At 45.3% G+C, this 20235-nt stretch overlaps 1 protein-coding gene across 3 annotated transcripts in view; it reads left to right on the forward strand.

Moving 5' to 3' along the window:
- Positions 1-20235, forward strand: part of FARP1 (FERM, ARH/RhoGEF and pleckstrin domain protein 1) — a 296010-nt gene that overhangs the window by 219456 nt on the left and 56319 nt on the right. For all 3 annotated transcript variants that reach the window (XM_042979513.1, XM_042979519.1, XM_042979509.1), the window contains exons 6-13: positions 6974-7071; positions 9010-9124; positions 10029-10176; positions 12714-12809; positions 14693-14856; positions 15562-15630; positions 18172-18247; positions 19335-19575. In XM_042979513.1, coding sequence (XP_042835447.1) covers positions 6974-7071; positions 9010-9124; positions 10029-10176; positions 12714-12809; positions 14693-14856; positions 15562-15630; positions 18172-18247; positions 19335-19575 — 1007 coding nt within the window. The remainder of the gene's footprint in view (positions 1-6973; positions 7072-9009; positions 9125-10028; positions 10177-12713; positions 12810-14692; positions 14857-15561; positions 15631-18171; positions 18248-19334; positions 19576-20235) is intronic.

Genomic DNA, 20235 nt, shown 5'->3' on the forward strand with positions numbered 1-20235 from the left:
TCGAGCCCCGCGTCGGGCTCTGGGCTGATGGCTCAGAGCCTGGAGCCTGCTTCCAATTCTGTGTCTCCCTCTCTCTCTGCCCCTCCCCAGTTCATGCTCTGTCTCTCTCTGTCTCAAAAATAAATAAACATTAAAAAAAAAAAATTAAAAAAAAAGAAGGAACAGCTGGGCAGTGACCGAGGCAGGAACAAGTTCCAGATGTTCAAATACACTTGACCCTTGAACGACATAGCTTTGAACCGCACACATCCACTTACACGCAGATTTTTTTTATGTAGATACAACACAAGGACTGTGAATGTATTTTGTCTTCCTTAGGGTTTTCTTCATCATGTTTCTTTAGCCTACTGTATCGTGAGAATACAGTGTACAATACGTAGAACTTACAAAATACGTGTTAATTGTGTTTGTTATTGGCAAGCCTTCTAGTCAACAGTAGTTAAGTTTTAGGGAAGTCAACAGTTATATGCAGATTTCTGACTGTGCAGGGGGCTGGAGCCCTAATCTCTGTGTTGTTCAAGGCTCAGCTGTACCTAAGAGAAGGCTGGCATGGCAGGAATGGAGAGGGTGAAGTGCAGTGAGGTGGGACAGAGGCCAAATGTTTCATGGGGTTGAAAGTCTAGCTGGCATGTGGGTGCTGGGGGACAGTGACAGCTGGGAATCCAGTGAGGTAGCCATTGCTGTTGTCCACGCCACAGTGGTGGCAGCAAAGGAGGTGGCAGGCGTGGAAGCAGAGAAGGGTGGCTGCAAATGCTGGACTACGTGCTGGGGACGGGGTCCATCTGTCGTGGTGATGGGTTGGCGGTGGAGGCTGAGGAGACAGAGGGATGCTTAGATTTTGATTTAAGCAGCTGGCTGGCCATTTTGGTGGCAACTAAAATGGGAAAGGGTGGAGGGAAGTAGGTGATGACTGAGGGGTGGAGAGTCGGGAGGTTGGTTCTGCCGGCTTATGTCTGAGATGCCAACCAGACATCGCGTGGCGGTGTCCGGAAGGGCACTGGGGACACGAATGTGGAGTTCCAGGAAGAAGCGAAGGCCATGACTTCCCGTGGCTTTCAGTTTTCTGAATGATTTGCTGCTAATTGTTTCCCTCTACTTATAATCCTCAAATCGATGAAGCCATTATGTAGCCCGGGATTGCAGGAGCCAGCAGCCTTTTGGGAAGCATGCACGGTTGACTAGAACGGTTCACGTAGAGGAGACACAGCTGGGCTGCTACACCAGGATGCATAAGACAGGCCAGTGGCAACAGAGTCTTCTGTGGTGTCACTGCTGGGACTATTGTGTGTCTGTTTCTGGGCTGGGTTTCTTATTGTAACGTGCATTGCTTGAAGCTCAGACTATTGACATAAATCTAAAGGCAAGTCCAGCTGTTGGTCAGCAGCCTGCCTTTGCATCCTGCATGTCACTGGGCCTCTGTCCTGCTTATGAAGTTGGCATAAATCCTTTTTTCCCCGTCTCCATTCCACTTTGCTTTGAGTTTTGCACCTTTTCAATTCTTGTGAATCATTGTCTGCAGAGGCTTGTAGTTTTCTTTTTTATGTGTGTATGTGTTCGTTTATTTTTGAGAGAGAGACAGCACGAGCAGGGGAGGGGTGGAGAGAGAGGGAGACAGACACAGAATGTGAAGCAGACTCCAGGCTCTGAGCTGTCAGCACACAGCCTGACACAGGGCTGGAACTCATGAACCGCGAGATCGTGACCTGAGCCAAAGTCAGACGCTTAACAGACTGAGCCACCCAGGCGCCCCATGGTTTTCTACTATTCGGGTTTTTCTTCTAAAATTCCATACCGCTTGTGGCCATTGAGCCAAGTGTGCCCGGGATATTGCCGGCTGCTCGGTGGAATCTGTCAATTCCTCAGGGAACCCGGGCTCAACGGATGGATTGTTTAGGGTTGTGTTGTTGTCTTTGTTTTCTGGCTCCCGGTGTTAACTGACATTTTAAAAATCTTTTCCAAGGAGAGAATCCTTTTGGTGCAAGGGCGAATGAAATTGATACGAAACTTAGAAGCTCCCCATCGCTTTTGACTTTGTCACGAGGTGTAGCGGGAAGGGGGACCTTCCAGATCCGATGTGTTGCCTCCCTCATTCTCAAATTCCCGTGTAAGCAGAAATTGAATGATGTGACCTTTGAGGTCCAGGCACTTTCCTGTAGCAGATGGGGAGTGCAGGAGGGCTTGGGAGAAGCTCTGTGTGGACAGCAGTTCAGGCGAGGGATGTGGGGACAGAGGCAGGCCTACAGTTCAGCCGACTAAAAGGGCCTCTAGCTCTCTGGTTAATTCTTGGGGCCTCAGGAATAGCTTTCAGCTTCCCGCTTGTACAAAAAGCAGATTGAATTGCACTTTGCTGTTAACCAAGAAGCTGAATTCCTTTCTATTTATTGAACTGCACTTTCAGCGGCTGTTGTGTCCTATTGCTGCTAGGGCCCGGGCCTCTAGAGGGAGAGAAAAGTAGTGAGTCGTGGGTGCAGGTTTTAAACAGCTAGGGAGGGGTCTTCGGAAAAGAATTCGCCACATTTTCTCATCACAGAGTTCCGAGTCACTCTTGTTGGGCTGTAGGGCTTTGGTACACTTTGCTCTGGGCATGGGATCTTCAGTAGGATCCCATTTCTCCTTGGCTCTGCCCTTTCTAGGGGTGGAGAGAGACTTCTGAGAACTTGCAGTGTTTGCAAGGCCTGAGGTGGTTCCTCAGGCTGGCAGAAAAATTGTAAGTTACTTTCCATTGAATACGAAAAGAAAGGCTAAGACCTCCCAGGCTAAGATGAAACAAATTAAAATAGACCCATTTAAAGCAAGGCATCAGATTGGTGTGATTTGTAACTCTGACGATCCCTGGAAACCAAAAGCCCTCTTCGTTAGCCCTGGCACCATCATCCCCTTCTCCTGACACCCACCCTTGTGCCGGGGACTGACTCTGCTTTGAGCGCTTTGCATTTTCAGCATTCACTCAGTTAATTGTATTTAGTGCCTGCTGAGTTCAGCCTAGCCTTTAGCTCCTGTGTGTTTGATGGGGATTGTTTCCATTTATAATACGAAAGGTGTTGCTGAATCTCTGAAGTTAGCATCGAAGCCAGCTTGCTCAAGATTTATAGCTGTCATTAGGAAGTGAACAGTCAGTACCCAGGAAGGTCTTCCTTGTATTACAGGGGCCTCTGAACAGGGAGACTCCGTGTGATTCAGGACTGCAGGCTCACTGCAGTCTTCAAAATGCCACTTCCCCTGTGCCTAAATGTGTGGGCTTTCAGAACCGCTGCTGAATGAGAGTCTACATGAGCCCATCAGCCAAAGTCCCCAGAGCCTGTCAGACTCTGACCATTGATCCGTCCCTGAACGCTTCTCTGCAAACACAAGACCCTGTGTTTGAACTGGTGGATGGTAAAATATTCACAGTGTGATGCTTTTATGCCGCCTACTTAAAAATTAACCAGATAGAAGATTAAAGCCTGTAGCTGTAAGAAGTGTTCAGCTCAAAAAATAGTACTCCTTGCCTAATCCAGAAAGATGGCTTATACTGCCTCTTGCCTTGTAAACCAATATGTTGATGTTTTGGTTCTTTTATATTCTCTGCCTTTCTTCCCTTTGACTTTCCAGAGACAGAGAACGTTAGAGCAAGAATAAATATAAGGGGCTGGGTAAAGGCCAACGGTTATCGACGAGTGGATCTGTGGTGTTTTTTTGTTTTGGGTTTTTGTGGGTCTGGCTACAGAATTGCCTTTGTAGCTTTCGTAGGTTTTTTTGTTTGTTTGTTCTTGAGGTTGTTTTGTTTTGTTTTAGTTTTTTAGTTAACAATGGAATTTCTTAAATAACTTAAAGAGAATTCATTTTTCTTTTTCTTCTATATTTTTTTTAATGTTTATTTTTGAGAGAGAGACAGAGACAGAGCACAAGTGGGGGAGGTGCAGAGAGAGAAGGAGACACAGAATCCGAAGCAGGCTCCAGGCTCTGAGCTGTCAGCACAGAGTCTGATGAGGAGCTCAAACTCACGGACCGCCAGATCATGACCTAAGCCGAAGTCAGATGCTTTATGGACTGAGCCACCTAGGGACCCCTTTTTCTTTTTATTTTATTTATTTATTTTTTTAATTAAGTAAGCTCTATACCCAACATGGGGCTTGAACTCACGACCCTAAGATCAAAAGTTTCGTGCTCTACCAGCTGATCCAGCCAGCTGCCCCTAGTTTTTCTTTTATAAGAGAAAATTTGCTAACATTTATTGAATGTTTTTATTCTAGTCACTGTGCTTTCCATATATTGCTTTATTTAATTTTTATAGAACCCTCTGTGGTTGGTCTAATTAAAAAAGCCCCCCCTTTTTAAAATTACAAATAACCTTTCATTATTACAAAAATAGCAAATGTACAGTATAGAAAGTTGGAACATACAGATAAACAAGTATAAGAAGATAAAATACTGTATTCCTGTTCCCCAGAGGTGATCATTGTTAATACATTAGTGTGATATCCTTTCTGATTTTTTCTACACATATATATGTACTTTTCATTTCATCTAATATCTTGGCCATACTCAAATTTGTCCCATAAATGTCATTTGTATGTACTCATCTAAAATGAGATTCATGGGGCACCCGGGTGGCTCAGTCGGTTAAGCGTCTAAGGCTCAGGTCATGATCTCACTGTTCATGGGTTCAAGTACCGCATCAGGCTCCATTCTGACAGCTTGGAGCCTGGAGCCTGCTTCAGATTCTGTGTCTCTTTCCCTCTCTTCCCCTCCCCTGCTCGTGCTCAATCTCTCCCTCCCTCCCTCCCTCCCTCCCTCTTCTCTCTCTCTCTCTCTCTCTCTCTCTCCTTCCCTCCCTCCCTCCCTCCCTCTCCCAAAAATAGAAATAAACATTAAAAAATAAGATGAGATTCACTGTAGGCCATAGTCACACTTGGTTATGTCCTTTGGACCTCATTTAATCTAGCAGAGTCCCTCCCTATTTTTTCTTCATGATACCCTCTTGTTGAAGAAACAGGACCAGTTATACTCTAAAATATCCTACCTTCTAAATTTGTCAGATTTCTTCCTTGTGGTGCCACTCAGTTTCTTCCTCTATCCTCTGCATTTCCGGAAAACTGGAAGTTAGTTCTATAGGCCTGATGGATCAAGTTGAATATTTTTGGCCAGAATCTACCAGAAGTGATGTGAACTTCCTATTTCATGAATGGTGCTAAGATTCATCATTGAATTAGGGTGGTGATGTTCTGATCTTGCCATTGTGAGGCAAGGTCCTGTTACTTTGTCTTTATGCAAATGTCCGATCTCCTGAATGGTTTTTACAGCGATTCACAGTGCTTGCCAGAGTCCATAATTTCTTTAGATGTTGTGGAATGAGGATTCTTGCTGTTATTATGAGTTGGCATACTTCTGTAAAGAACTTTGCCTCATTTTCCTGTATATCCTGAAATACCCCTTCTATTGAGAGAGGCAGATTCCAGACTCAAGTTTTTGGTTAGGTTACCAAGTTTTGAATAAAGAATTGCTTCAGTAGTCTCCAATGGTGATACATTTTCTGGCTTTCTCATTGAATACTGAAATGAACTCAAGAATTTTCATCAATTCCATGTGTTTTGAGTCACTTTAATTATTCTTGTTGCTACTCACGTTGCCACAGCATTGGCGAGTGGACATCCCTTTAAGATGTTTCTTTCGCTTTTTTAATACAGCCCATGTATATTTCAAAGCTGCCTTGCTTTCTGCCATCACTCAATATTTCAGGCCCACTTTGTACCTCTCCTTACCAGATACCTGAAATCCACCATTTCTCTATGGAGAAAATTTAGGAGTTCATATTGATTTTTTTCAAATCAGTTTTTACATTGCACTATTTTTTATTTAATTTCTTTTATTTATAAATACCTTATCTCTTGCCACACCTGGGCTCAGTTGGTTGTGTGTCTGACTCTTAATTTCGGCTCAGGTCATGATCCCAGGGTTGTGGGAATGAGCCTTGCACAGGGTTCTGTGCTGAGCTGGGAGCCTACTTGGGACTCTCTCACTCTCTCTCCTCTCTCCTCCTCCTCCTCCTCCTCCTCTTCCTCCTCCTCCTCTTCCTCCTCCTCCTCCTCCTCCTCCTCCTCCTCCCCTGCTTGTGCATGCTCTCTCTCTCTCTCTGTTTTTCTCTCTCTCAAAATAAGTAAGTACCTCTTCTCTTTCACCAAAAAATGTTTACTTGCTTTATTCCGCAATATAAAGAAAATATAACTTTAAATTCAATTTTATAGATCTGGTAACTGAGGCTTTTGGAAGAACCTAAGTGAATATTACACCACACAAAAAAAACACACTCTTGTCTTTCTAATTCCATTGGCAAAAAAAGCTGTTCCTAACCATAATAAGCTATTGTTATTATCTGAGCCTTATGTTTTAGTATATTTGATCTGTGGAAAAAAAATTATACCCTGAAAAAATTATAGAGTGGTAAGATACAGCCTTGGGTTTTTGTTTTTGTTTTTGTTTTTTTTTAAGTTTATTTGGAGAGAGAGAGAGAGAGAGAAAGAGCGAGTGGGGGAGGGGCAGTGAGTGAGGGAGAGAGAGAATCCCAAGCAGGCTCCACGCTATCAGTGCAGAGCCGGACTCAAGGCTCAAACTTGCAAACTATGAGATCATGACCTGAGCCAAAACTAAGAAGTGGAAGCTTAACTGACTGAGCCATTCAGGTGCTCCGTCTTAGGTCTTTGTATGGAGAGGTACAGCCATAGAACAAAATGTGTTACTCATCATGTGAAAAGATTACCGCGTGTTTCCTGTCCCTTGAATGAGGTATGACTATTTACACTGCAGTCAGTGGTACTGGGAACTCATTCCAGCCGGCACAGACTTTCTTTTCCTTGGTTTGTATACCTTTCTCTAGTCCCTCACAGTGTGGGCGAGCTGTCAGAAGTGAGCCTGACTTTGACACCAAACCTCCCACCCTCTTTGCATGGCGCCAGCCTCTAGGTGTGTGACGCATCATTTTTATTTGCGTCCGCAGGTACCTGTTTGCTCTGCAGGTGAAGCAGGATCTGGCTCAAGGCAGGCTGACGTGCAATGATACCAGCGCGGCTCTCTTGATCTCACACATTGTACAATGTAAGTTCTGTTGGTTTCTCGATGAAGTCACGTTGGCAGTAACGGTGATCCGGTCAATGGGGGAAAGTAAGCACATCCACGAAAAACAATAATTATGTCTTTTTGTTATTTTGTTATATGAGTGCCCATGGATTGAAAACAATACCCCTAAAGCATCATTTAACAGGTGTAGCCCCCCAAACACTGGCCTGTGAATTCTGTGTCCTTTTCAAGGACTAGTGTGCTCTTGTTGATATCTCCGTTGATGCAGAGAAGAAGCTTGGACAGATGGTGGTCAAGTAAACTAAACTTGTTCGGTCCTGTTCTTGGATTTAATATTCATTATTGAATATGGTACATTAGCCTTAAGACATAAACCTGTCAAAGATGACACTTCTCGTATTCTGCTGTCCCAGGTTTAGTAAACCCCAAGACATAGGAAGCTGGACTGAATCCTAGTGATGCTTGAAACTAGATATTTTGCTTCCTTAATCTAGGCAAAGGATAAATTAGATTATACTCATTCTAAGGCATATTGACAACCCACCAGGGCATTTTTTTTTATTCTTGGCCAAGGCAGAAGTAACTTGTTGAAGTTACTTGAAATCGAATATGCACATTATGTTTCAAGAAGGTGATTATGTCACACGTATTAGCACTAGTATAAAAAAAAATTGTGCTGTCGTATCATTATGCAATTTCCATTGTATCCAAAGCAGTCCCATATAATCAGCCCATTTGGATAACCGTCCAGTTAACATGATTTCCAAAGGTTCGTAGGAAGTGTCACTCCTAGTGGTCAATAAATTACTTAGCCTAATAGGATTAGGTGTTTCTAGAGACCATGCTTATCTTCTTATTTTTTGTATATGGGTCTTACTGAAGATCTACCGGACTTAGGAAGTAATGTTATTGATTCGCCACGGCAGCAAGAAGCTAGAGCCATCGATTCTTCCACTGGCCCAGCTGGAACCAGATGAGTTGGCGCTCTTCAGTGCAGAGCAAATATTCTCGGTGCTTGCGATTTATAGCAACATGTAGGCCATGTGCTGCATGATGAGTGGAGGTGTATTGCCCAAAGTGTGACAGGCTGCTTCACATGACAAAACGAAGGGGAGATGTCATAGCAACCATTCACTCACTTTTACTCAAAACAGCTGGGCTCTCTGGTTGTTACACAGACCATAGGATTCAAAGAAAATGACATGCTGTCCCAGAGGTATTAAATTGACAGAAACGGAGCTGGAGCTAGTGTTGTTAAGGTATAATTATTACTTTAAAGGTCTTTTCTTTAGATTTCCAGATCATAGCAATTTAGGGACTATGTAGAGGTTACATGAGAAAAATGGGCCTCCTGTTCCTCGTAGGTGAGAAATTTGTAAGAGGCTGCCATCTGACCAGCCATTTCTGGCACTAGGACTGCAAGATACTTCATAAACTTTAATTATTTTATTTTACCAAATTATATTATGTATGTTTATACCTATTTACCATTGGCTTTTCTCTACATGGTAAAGCATTTGGGGTTTGCAGTAATAATTATTACCTACAAGAGTTTCGAAGTTGATTTTTTAAAGTCCAAAAATGCTGTGCTTATTTAGAAGTCATAAGGTCATGGTCCACATGTCTAGAATTGACTGCCTAGAACAGAAGTGGTCCCAGTGGGGTGGGGAGGAAGAAACAAATCAGGAACATGGATGGATGAAACTGGTTGATGCCAAAGTTTTCTTTCCAACTGGTAGAGACGAGAGTGGAGACCATCCTGTTACGCTGGCACGATTGTTAAATCCGTCCTCACAGGGTACCTTCTGACATCCAGCCCTTGTGATACCCACAGGCTGGGATTGCCTTGTCTGCTGCCTTCTGGTTTGCTGGCCAGAGAATGTTGCCCGAGGAATGTAACAGACTGTGAAGTATTAATTGTATGTGGCTGGGTTTTCTTTCTCTGTTTCCTGGTAGCCGAGATTGGGGATTTCGATGAAGCATCAGACAGAGAGCATTTAGCAAAAAACAAGTACATACCTCAGCAAGATGCGCTAGAAGACAAAATCGTGGAGTATCACCATAACCACATGTAAGTCCCACTGGCCCCTTCATGTTTCCCTTGAGCTTCTCTCTGTCCTTCCAGCATAGGTGGGTGTAGACACACACACACACACACACACACACACACACACACACACACACACACACGGTAACTGTTGGGAAGAAAGACGCAAGGTGTGAGGGAGAACACAGAGGTTCATGGGGGCCATTGTTCCTCACCTAGGACTCTCAGTGCAGGTTCCCCGCTCAAGACCAAAGTTCTAGGATCCTTGCTTGATTTCCTGTGATACTGGGGTATGTCTGGAATTGAGGATACCCATGCTGTGGATTAAAGGGAGAGTGTAAGACCAGTTAATAGGAAATCAGAAAAGGGACACAGTAAACTAGGGCCAAAGTAGGAATGTCATGAAAATCTAGCACCTTTGTATCCTCTCCATTTTTTTGTTTTTATCAGTAAAATATTTTCAAAAGATGCTCCGTGCCTATTGATTTTGTTGCTGTTTTCAAGGAGGGTACTTGAGCCCTGGTGATAGTATGCCAGAGTGTTGCCTTGAACTTCCCTTACAAGTTTAGGCCCATTGTCAGCGACTAAAAACGTGTTTGAACACGATGGCGTTTTGCTTTTATATGACCTTAAAGGAAACTCTTTGAGATTCCAAAAAAAAAAAAAACACAAAAAAAAACCACAAAAAAACTGGGCAAATGTGAGACAGACTTTTGGGGTGTTGTGTTACACAGGCAATAGGGCTTTTGTCCTAGCTGCTCGACTTTGGGTTGCAATGAATGGGAGGCCGGGTGTCATCTGATCAGGTAGCTCCATTGTTTGTGATGAAATGCCTTTTTATTTCCCAAGAGGAGTTGCCTAATCTCAAATTAATAGACACAGGCAATTCAAATCACCTGGACTTTCTCTTTAATTTTTGTTTTGTCAGCGGACAAACACCAGCAGAATCAGATTTCCAACTTCTGGAGATTGCCCGTAGGCTGGAGATGTATGGGGTCCGGTTGCACCCGGCTAAGGACAGGGAAGGTACGAAGATCAACCTGGCTGTTGCCAACACGGGAATTCTAGTGTTTCAGGTAAGAGCACTTAGAACACAGCTCAGTTCCCCTGGTGATGGAAAGATAAGAGTTGGCCCTTCAACTCTGATTGCACGTTGGGTGGGCCAAGTTAAGACCTCTGATGGTTAATTTTAGGTGAACAGGGAGAAACTAACCTCACCTTAGGGTTTCTGTTTCTTTCTAGGTCCTCCACTTCCAGATTCTACTTCATTTGCCCTTGCTCTGGTTGGGAAATGCACAAAGATTTGCTTGTGTTTATTGACTTGGTAATCTCGGTCAGTGGACCTGTGCTCAAAACACAGTGTAATAGAATCAGGATTTCAGACCCCCCCAAAATAAACACTTTCTTCACACTGGCACATGATAGTCATGTGGTTCCCCCCTCTCTTTTTTAACCTGTTGAGTTTTTTTTTTTTAACCAAATTTAGGGATTCTTAAACCTAATTTAGGTTTTACCTACGTCAGCTTATTGGTGACTTCAGATATACATACTTGAAAAGGGTAATGTGTACTTTTAAATATACAGCAGTTTTATAAATTTCTACAAAGCCACATAGTATAGTAACTTTGTAGTAAAACACTGCACTTGAATTCGTACCTGTGTTTTACTTAAGGACATAATTTTCTGTACTCTGAAATGTGTACTGTCTTTTTTTAAAGTTTTAAAATATTTTTTTAATGTTTATGAGAGAGTGAGAGAGCGCACGCTCACATGCATAAGTGGGGGAGGGGCAGAGGGGCTGGGGACACAAAATCCGAAGCAGGCTTCAGGCTGTCAGCACAGAGCCTGACTCGGGGCTCAAACTCATGAACCGTGAGATCGTGACCTAAGCCAGAGTCCAACGCTTAACCAACTGAGCCACCCAGGCTCCCCATGAAATGTATGCTCTCTTGATTGCACTGTTAGATTCTTCTACTGACAGTGCTTCTTTTTGTTTCTTAACAACTCCTTTGAGGTGTTATTGACATAGAATAAAATGCACATATTTAAAGTGTGCAGTTTCATAAGTTCTTGTATATGTATATCCTGAAGCAATCAATGAAATCAAGACAATGAACATATTCATCACCCCCAAAAGTGTCCTCAATGCTTTTCTTTTAAACAAAAGTGAGAGTAATCCATACTTTGGTTTCATAGGGGTATGGAGAAAGTGTCTGCCTTTAAGTAGGGTAATCTTCACCAGTTTTGAAGGCATAGATACATACACAATCTAAAACATTTTGGTTTATATTTGGTTTTGGTTATATTGTCCCTTCGTATTTTACCAAATTGGTCTCAGTGCTTCTCTGCTCCTGTATCAGATGTTTATGGTGGACACTGATTATCATAGGATCCTGTCCCAGGAGGAGTCGAGGTTGGGTTTCATATGGAAGAGTAAGAAGGGAAGGTTTGAAAGCAGTGTACAATACTTGAGATATCTTAACAATTGCTCTTAACAATTTCTGAACTGCCAAAATAACATAGGAGTACTTGATGAGCAAAGTGACAATAAGCCAAATGTAAAGCTTTCAGTCCTACCGTTAAATTTTGAAAACAGAACCCTTAAGCATTTTTAAAAATCATAGAGGGGGGGAGAAGAAGTGCCTCACAATTGAATTAACGTGCTTTGATTATATTTGATACAATCGAAATATTGAGAATTACGCAGCAATTTAATCGTGTACCAAGGCTGTATCTTGGAATTAATCTTGCCAGTGCCTAATTGCTTCATTCTTACCAATTTCAATACATGGTCCTGGTGTTTCAGCAGCTCTGGAGGAATTCTAATTTAGGCGGAGATGACAGGACAGATGGGAGCTGGTGTCTGGTCGCTTCCCCTTACTTCTCCATCACCCTGTTCCTCACAGGAACAGGGACACAGGAACACCCTGTTCCATCACACCTGACTTTCAGAACGAGGATGTGTGAGTCCTTCCCAGAGACTGTTCTCTGGTCTAGAAGACAAACCACAGGCCGGGACTCCCTTACCCATCCTGCTTGTGCTGCTGGGAGCCAGACCAGTGTGCACCATGGGGGTTGACCACCAGCCTGGTGTGTTGCTTTTATGGAAATTAACAGTCGCTGCTGGTGAAGGCACATGGTGGGGCACCTCATTCTGCCACATGAGCTGTGTGATTTTGGACAAATTAAAATAAATTCATGCAGCAGTTTCCACATCTGTGAAAGAGAGATAACAAACCCATCTCACTGGGTTTTGTATAAGGTTTGGTAAGATAAGGTCTGTAAAGTCCTTCCCCTGGCACTGGAAAGTGATGGTCACTAATTGTTGTGGTTGCCCTGGTTTTTATTGTTATTTATCTTTCTTAGCATCCTTCCTTTGGCCAGCCACTTCCCTCCCTGGAGGCAACCTTAGTTTGGATACCAAAGCATATAATTAGTGAAAGATAATGTTCCAGGAACAGGCATCACCCACAGCTGCAAATCCTAGCAACTTCTCTAGCAAAAGGCATTCTTCCCAAGCAGTCAAAAGCAGGTCCCTATATGCAAGGCAAGCCACCTCCCATGTTGCTTCTTCTGCGTTTCCTGGCTCACTGGCTGATCGCTTCCTTTGCAGGGTTTCACCAAGATCAACGCCTTCAACTGGGCGAAAGTGCGCAAGCTGAGCTTCAAGAGGAAGCGCTTTCTCATCAAGCTCCGCCCAGACGCAAACGTAAGTGGGCGGGGCGGGATGACGCCGGGCAGGTGTCTGAGGGTCTGTACCCAGTGTCCTGCCCAGATGTTCAATCACCGTGCTGTCACCTGGGTAGACACAGGGAGGGTAGAGAATGTTCAGCCCCTCCCGACAAACCCATGCCTTTGCTGGGCTCCAGCCTCCAGGCCATCCCCTCGAGACCCCGTTCAGCATCCGCAGTATTCGGGGCGCACCCCTGGCCGCACAAGCCTCCAGCTCTCCCCAGCCCTCGCGTCCCTACTCTTGTCCCCTGACCTCTGACAGCACATTCTCGCAAGCTAAACAGGTCCACCCCATTTTCTGGAGAACCCCTGAGGATGTCGCTCACCCCAGAACTGGATCAGAGAAGGAGCGTCTCCTCCCCCCCCCCCCCCCCCCCCCCCGGCGGGAAATGGCAATGGCGGAGATGGCTGATTCATCCTGGTGTCCCCAACCAGAACTTGGGAGAGTTTTGTTCCCGTGGAAAAAAAAGATGATAAATGGCAGTCTAACCTTACCGTTCAGCTACCGAATGGATTAAATGAGCTTTTATGGCCTGACCTAGGAAGCAACCGCCCATTATAAGTTGTTTTCTATGGGAAAATGCTTTTGGAGTTCTAAAAGGCCACTTTCAAATGCAGAATTGCCTCAGCTTGTTTGTAAGTTGGGTCTGCCCAGAACTGTGAGATTCCCCCCAAAAGAGTTGGAAGTTCTGGGAACCGTTAAGGCTGTAGTAATTCCCGTTTATATAATAGGGCCACTTACATTGAGAGCATTCAGCCTGGGAATACAAAATTACACTCTCCCCTTTCCAGACTCAAAGGACATGACTTTTTCAGCCTTGAGTGATACTTTTGTGTTCCAGAAAAAAAAAAAATGTTCATTTCCTGTGGGGTCCCCTGGAGGTTTGAGCCATATGCTACTTGACAGAGAAGAGACTTAAGACCAGTATCCAAAGTCGGCATGAGCCATGAGGGAGAAAACAGAAGAGTGTGTTTCAGTTATTTTAAGGAGGCAAAACAGGAATTTCAGTAGTTGGATTTTTTTTTAAGAAGGAAATAGGGGGGTGCCTGGGTGGCTCAGTCAGTTGAACATCCGACTCTTGGTTTCAGCTCAGGTCATGATCTCATGGTTCATGGGATGAAGCCACACATTGGGCTCTGCACTGACAGTGTGGAGTGTGCTTTGGGTTCTCTCTCCCTCCCTCCCTCTCTCTCTCTTTCTCTCTCTCTCTCTCTCTCTCTCTCTCTCTCTCTGTCCCTTCCCAGCTTGTGCTCACTATCCATCTCTCTCAAAGTAAATAAACTAAAAAAAGAAGGAGGAGGAGGAAATATAAGCCACGTAAACAAAATTTGTTCGTGAATTCTGTCACAAGAAATGTTAGGAGGGGCCCCTGGGTGGCTCAGTTGGTTGAGCGACCGACTTCGGCTCAGGTCATGATCTCACAGTTCATGAGTTGAGCCCCGCGTCAGTCTCTGTGCTGACAGCTCAGAGCCTGGAGCCTGCTTCGGATTCTGTGTCTCCCTCTCTCTCTGCCCCATCCCCACTCATGCTCTGTCTCTCTCTGTCTTAAAAATAAATAAAACGTTAAAAAATTAAAAAAAAAAAAAAAAAAAAAAAAGAAATGTTAGGAGTTCTGTGAATTACCCCTGTTTTCTGTTAGCTCCTCTAAGGAATTTTGTGAGGGGAAAATGGTTGAATGATGACTAGATTTTGTCATTAGGAACAACTCTATTTTACTAACTATGTGAATTTGTGGTCGTGCTATAATAAAATGCACCAGTGAAATTTTATTGGACATACTTCTTTTCTGGCCCTTTTCCCATGTTTCAACCTGATGTCTGTGGGTCAAGGGGGAAAAAAATGGTATTTTCTCTTTTTAGAGCTCGTACCAGGATACCTTGGAATTTCTAATGGCCAGTCGGGATTTTTGCAAGTCGTTCTGGAAAATCTGTGTTGAACATCATGCCTTTTTTAGACTTTTTGAAGAGCCCAAACCAAAGCCAAAGCCTGTTCTCTTTAGTCGAGGCTCATCATTCCGGTTCAGGTAAGGATTCCATAGCATACCTCTCGTGTCCGCCACGGGAGCATTTGTCCCGAGACGTCCTTCTCCTACCCTCTGGTGCTGCTGCTACACAGTACACTGGGGAGCTAAGTGGAAAGTTGGCCTCCGGGAGCTATGGCTGGTGGGGTGATTGCTCGGTCATTCCAGCAGCCTCCTGGCATGACCAGGAGGTCATGTTCTGCTCGAACATTGGCCAAGAGGCCCTTCACCCCGCCGCAGTAAACTCCAAACAGGACCCTCTAATTCAGAAGGATTTCCTTTCTCTGGAGAAGCAAGTGTCTTGTTAACATTTGGTGTAGCCTTCGGGAATGTGGTGTGCACTTGCCCAGCACTGCTTCACTTTCTCCCTCTTTCAACAAACATTTGAGTGTTTCCTGCGTATCAAATCCTGTTCTAAGCACTGGGGATATACAGCCCTGTGTCCCTGAAGCATGTAGACTCTTGCTCAGGATGGTGGCTTCGTAATCAAACAATTATTTATAAGGAAAATGCCAAGAAATGCAACGGACACACATTTTTCTCAGAGAAACACAAGTTCCTCCCAGAACTGCTTTTATCCTCAGCTAGCTGAGAAAGCCCACCTGTCTCCCAGTTGTGGAAGGAGGGGAGGTAGAGACGGGGTGTTGTGTGCTTCAATGAGAATCCCTTGCCATCTCCTTTTCTTCCCTCTCGTTGTCTTCCCTTTAGCGGTCGGACTCAGAAGCAGGTTCTCGACTTTGTTAAAGAAGGAGGACATAAGAAAGTGCAGTTTGAAAGGTAAGAGAAACTTCGATGCTACTTCGGCTTGACAAGAGTCATCCTCTCCAGGTGACAGTGCTTTGCTCCTGACTGTCTCTTCACCCAGGCCTGGTGAATTACCAAATCAGGGCCTCACAGTCAACCTGGGCCAGTTTAGTGTTAGGAACATTCGAGGGCTGGGGCACACCTCAAGGATAAGATGAGATGTAAACAGACCAGGAGGCCCAAGTGAGGAAGAGGAGGAAACCAGCAGGGGATGGGATGGAAGAGGAACAGGAAGGAGATTGCAGTGGGGCTAAAGCACAGTAAAAACTTCCTCCTCTCTTTGTCCTTAAGTGTCTTGGGATTTGAATCAAAAGTATTTCTATAAACTTTTAAATTAAATACAACTTGGATGAGAAGCAGGATTTATTGCTGTTGTTAGCAAATGCTTACAGCTCTTGCTGAGTTCCATGCACTTTGCATACATTAACTCAGTCTTCATACCAGCTCTGTGAGGTCAGTGCTCTCCTAGCCCCTTTTTTTCAATGTTTATTTATTTATTTTTGAGAGAAAGAGGTTGTGAGCAGGGGAGGAACAGAGAGACGGGGAGACCGAGAATCCAAAGCAGGCCCCGTATTGTCAGTGCACAGCCCGATGCGCGGCCCGAACTCCTGAACCGTGAGATCATGACCTGAGCAGAAACCGAGACTCAGATGTTTAACTGACTGAGCCACCCAGGTGCCCCTCTCCTGGTCCCTTTTTAAAGATGGAGACACTGAAGCTCAAAGAACTCAGGTCTCAGAACTGACAAGTGGCCCCTGGTCAACCAGCATCAAAGCCCCATGCCCTGAGCAAGGCTCTGTCGCCAGAGAGGGGAGAAGGTGAGAATCCAGAGATTAAAATAAAAGGGTAATTGGGACACCTGGGTGGCTTAACCGGTTAAGCCTCTGACTTCAGCTCAGGTCATGATCTGATGGTTTGTGAGTTCGAGCCCCGGGTCGGGTTCTGTGCTGACAGCTCAGCGCTTGGAACCTGCTTCGGATTCTGTTTGTCCCTCTCTGTGCCTCCCCTGCTCACACACTGTCTCTTACTGTCTCTCAAAAATAAATAAACATCAAAACAATTTGTTTTTAATAGAAGGGTAAAAAGGTGGAGCTGTGGTGCACTGAGGGCTGTTTGGTGCATGTGCATTTTTTAAAAACATTTTTCTTTTTTATATTTTAACATATCTTAAAATAACTGTGAAGTACAGAGATCACAGCAAACGTCCATATTTCTTTCTGCTTGTTTTTTTTGTTTGTTTTTGTCTTTGTTTTTACCTTTTTGTGTGTAATTACTGTTATGACAGATATGGCTAAAACCCCCTTAACGAACAGCCACCTTTGTTACTTCCCTTCTCTCCTTCCCAGAGGCAACAACTGCCAACTTCACATTATTTCTTTTGCACATATTTATGCATTTAAAAAAAAATATGCAGCATTTCTCTCGGGTGTACTTTTTCATTGATTTAACTAGTATCGCACTGTACATAATTCTGCATCTTGCTTTTTTTTTTTAATGTTTATTTATTTTTGAAGAGAGACAGAGCATGAGTGGGAGAGGGGCAGAGAGAGAGGGAGACATAGAATTCGAAACAGGCTCCAGGCTCTGAGCTGTCAGCACAGAGTCCAACGTTGGACTCAAACTCATGAACCGTGAGGTTATGACCTGAGCCAAAGTCAGAGGCTTAACTGACTGAGACACCCAGCATCCTGCTTTGTAAACCCTGACCTGATTTGGAGATCTGTGTTGATGTTCTTCGGTATTGTGAAAGTATTTCATTTTATTTATCTGATTTTCTGTTGATAAACAAACCTGAATGTTGATATTTTGTTTCACTCTGGCTGAAACAAACCTGCTGCTGTGACCATCCTTGTGTTTTTGGAGTCTTTTGAAGAAAAGCTGAATGTACATTAGCATTTAATCCCTCTGTGTTTATAGTTTCATCATTTGAGTACCTGAAAATTTCTAAGGCCTGTTCACGGAGGAAAAGGAGGGCACTCAGAGACTAAGGGAGAGAACAGATAAAGGAGAGTGTTAGTGGCATGAAAGCCAGTTCCTGGTCCCGTTGAATCTGTAAATTCATTCATGGGGCAGGCCTTCTGTGAACTCAACACTGGGAAAGAGTTAGCTGATGAGTAGTAGTCACCTCTGTTATAGAACTAATCTAGCAAATCATTGCCCAGAATACATGAATTGCTTTCATATTGTCAGGCCAGAATTTGCAATTCAGAGCATACTCAGGCCCAGCCAACTCTCCCTCCCAGTGACTCTCCTACAACTAGAAAGGTAATGCTCAATGGCTAGTGTTCCTGACCAGCTGTACCACTCGAACAGGAGCAGGGGATTGCTGAGAGTGTTTTCAGGGTTTGAGTATGCCCTGAACCCTGTAAGTGCTATGAAAAGGATGACTGTTTCCAGGGAGCATCCATATACACTACTTCACTCGTCTTCATATTGAGGAAGGCATAAGACTGTTATTTTTCATTTAAGAAAACAGCTTTTCTCACTATGGCTATCTTACGTGATTTCTCCCAGGAAACATAGCAAGATCCAGTCCATCAGAAGCCTTGCTACACAGCCCACAGAGCCGAATTCAGAAGTGCCAAAACAAGTCAGTAATGCTGATCAACTATTATAACTGTGTTTTTGTTTTGTTTTGTTTTGTTTTGTTTTACGAAACTTTCTCTGCTAAGTCCTGTGTTTCATAGTATGCTTCTGAGTTATTTGCCCCTCACCTTTGGGGTTTCTTTTAGTAGAGGAGAGTATAGTTGTGTGCCCTGGCTTTGAGCAAACACAGGCTGTGCTCTGTGCACCCCAGGCTAGGCTCCGCAGGCCCTAGACTGGGTCCTTTTTCAGCTGAGTTCCTGTCTTCCATCCCATGCCTTTGCCCAGAGAAGTTTGCTCTGTTGGCCCTATCTCAGCTTAGGAGTGGAACCATCCATGGGAGTCTACAGAGAGGAGCTCACCTGCCAGCAAAATGCGTGTGGAGAGATTGGGACCTCCCTAGCACCTGACGGGTGTCGCTCCCATTTTCAGGGCCAACCTCAGATCTCTTTATTGGCACAAGACTGGGTGGTGAGTTCCCAGGGCTCCTGTTACAGGGCAGTGACCACAGTTAGCAACAAGAGACATTATCACTCTTGCCCTGAGGGTGGTGAGAGCTCATTTTCTCTCGAATTGGCCTGTGCTTGTGCTTTCAGGGTTTTCTCTACAAGAGAATAAGAACTTTGTTGGGGAAGAACATGAAGATTTCCTTTGTGCACCTAAAAATAGAGTGCTTAACCTGCCTGTTCCTCCCTTGGAAGTATAAACAAAGACTTTTTTGTCATTTGTCTGAAATACATGTCAACTTGCCTTTCGGGTATCTGCGATGTGTTTTCTTCCTCACCCCGCCCAACCCTCCCTGTGGGTTGCAAGGAGACTCTGTTGCTCCACGGAAACTTTGGGAAGCCAGTATGAGCCCGTGGGTCCTAGAGAGCAGAGGCTGTGGCCCACTTGGCCTGCTGGGGACCGTGCGTGGTCAGAGAACGGTCTGGATGCCGACCAAACGCACTGGGGAGCGCCTGCTCATTGGCGGTGTTCTGTTCGAGCCCTGTGGAGGGCAGCCTCTCGGCCCGCTTGTTGCTAAATTGGGCTCTGGCAGCCCCGCCCCTCCGCCTCCGTGTAACCCTCCCCCTTTCTCGCCCCGCCCCGCGCAGGCTCAGCAGAGTGCCAGCCTTCCGCCCGGAGAAGGTGCGGAGCCCGCAGGTGGCGCGGGCGGTCAGCAGGGAGCGGAGCCGAGCGCTGCGGCCGAAGAGCGCCAGAGCCCCGCGCCGCCCAGGAGCCCCGCGGGCGGCGGGAAGGCGGACGGAGCCCCGCGGGCGCCGGCCGACGAAGAGGAGGAGGTCGTTAAGGATAGGACCCAGCAGAGTAAAGCTCAGCCCCCGCAGCCGAGCACAGGTCCAGCATCCAGGGCTGCCAGAGGCAGCAGCTCTTCCATTCCTTTCATTGACTGCAGTGACGTAGATAGTGAATCCGACCTGCTCAGGGAGCAAGCGTCCCAGTCCCAGTCCCAAACAAATGACAATTATGAGGGTGATTTGACCAGTGGGGTGTATCTGCTCTCCGGGGATGAGAGGCGGACAGAGGCTAGGCGCAGGGCTTCCCCTCCCTCCGTGAAGTCCTCCCGGCCTCCTTCCAGAGAATTCGTCGATGATGATTCAGCAGACCTAACCTTTGATATGAGTGGGAGCCCCAGACTCCCAAGACATAGCTCCCTGATAGATGAGCTGTTCAGGGGCTCCGGCGGTCGCAGTCCCCCGGCCACCCCATTGTCTCCCAGTAGCAGACGGTCGAGTCCAAGTAGGAGCTGGGACAGGACTGGGTCTCAAGGCTATGTTTCTGAAAACGGGCATGACCCAAGAGAGGAGAGTACAGGAGAAGGTCCTCTCTCAAGCCAGGGTCCTCCTTATGAAAACTCTTCCCCCGTCCTGCAAAGGCCATACTTGCGGAATCTTCCCAGTCGCTACAATAAGTCAGAGACAGATCCCCTCATCCTTAGCCAGGTAGCATCAACCCCAGAGGCGATGGGTGGGCTTGATGGAAAGGGAGGACGGGCCA

This window comes from Panthera tigris, chromosome A1 (genome assembly GCF_018350195.1).
Source record: "Panthera tigris isolate Pti1 chromosome A1, P.tigris_Pti1_mat1.1, whole genome shotgun sequence".
NCBI classification, from domain to species: Eukaryota; Metazoa; Chordata; class Mammalia; order Carnivora; family Felidae; genus Panthera; species Panthera tigris.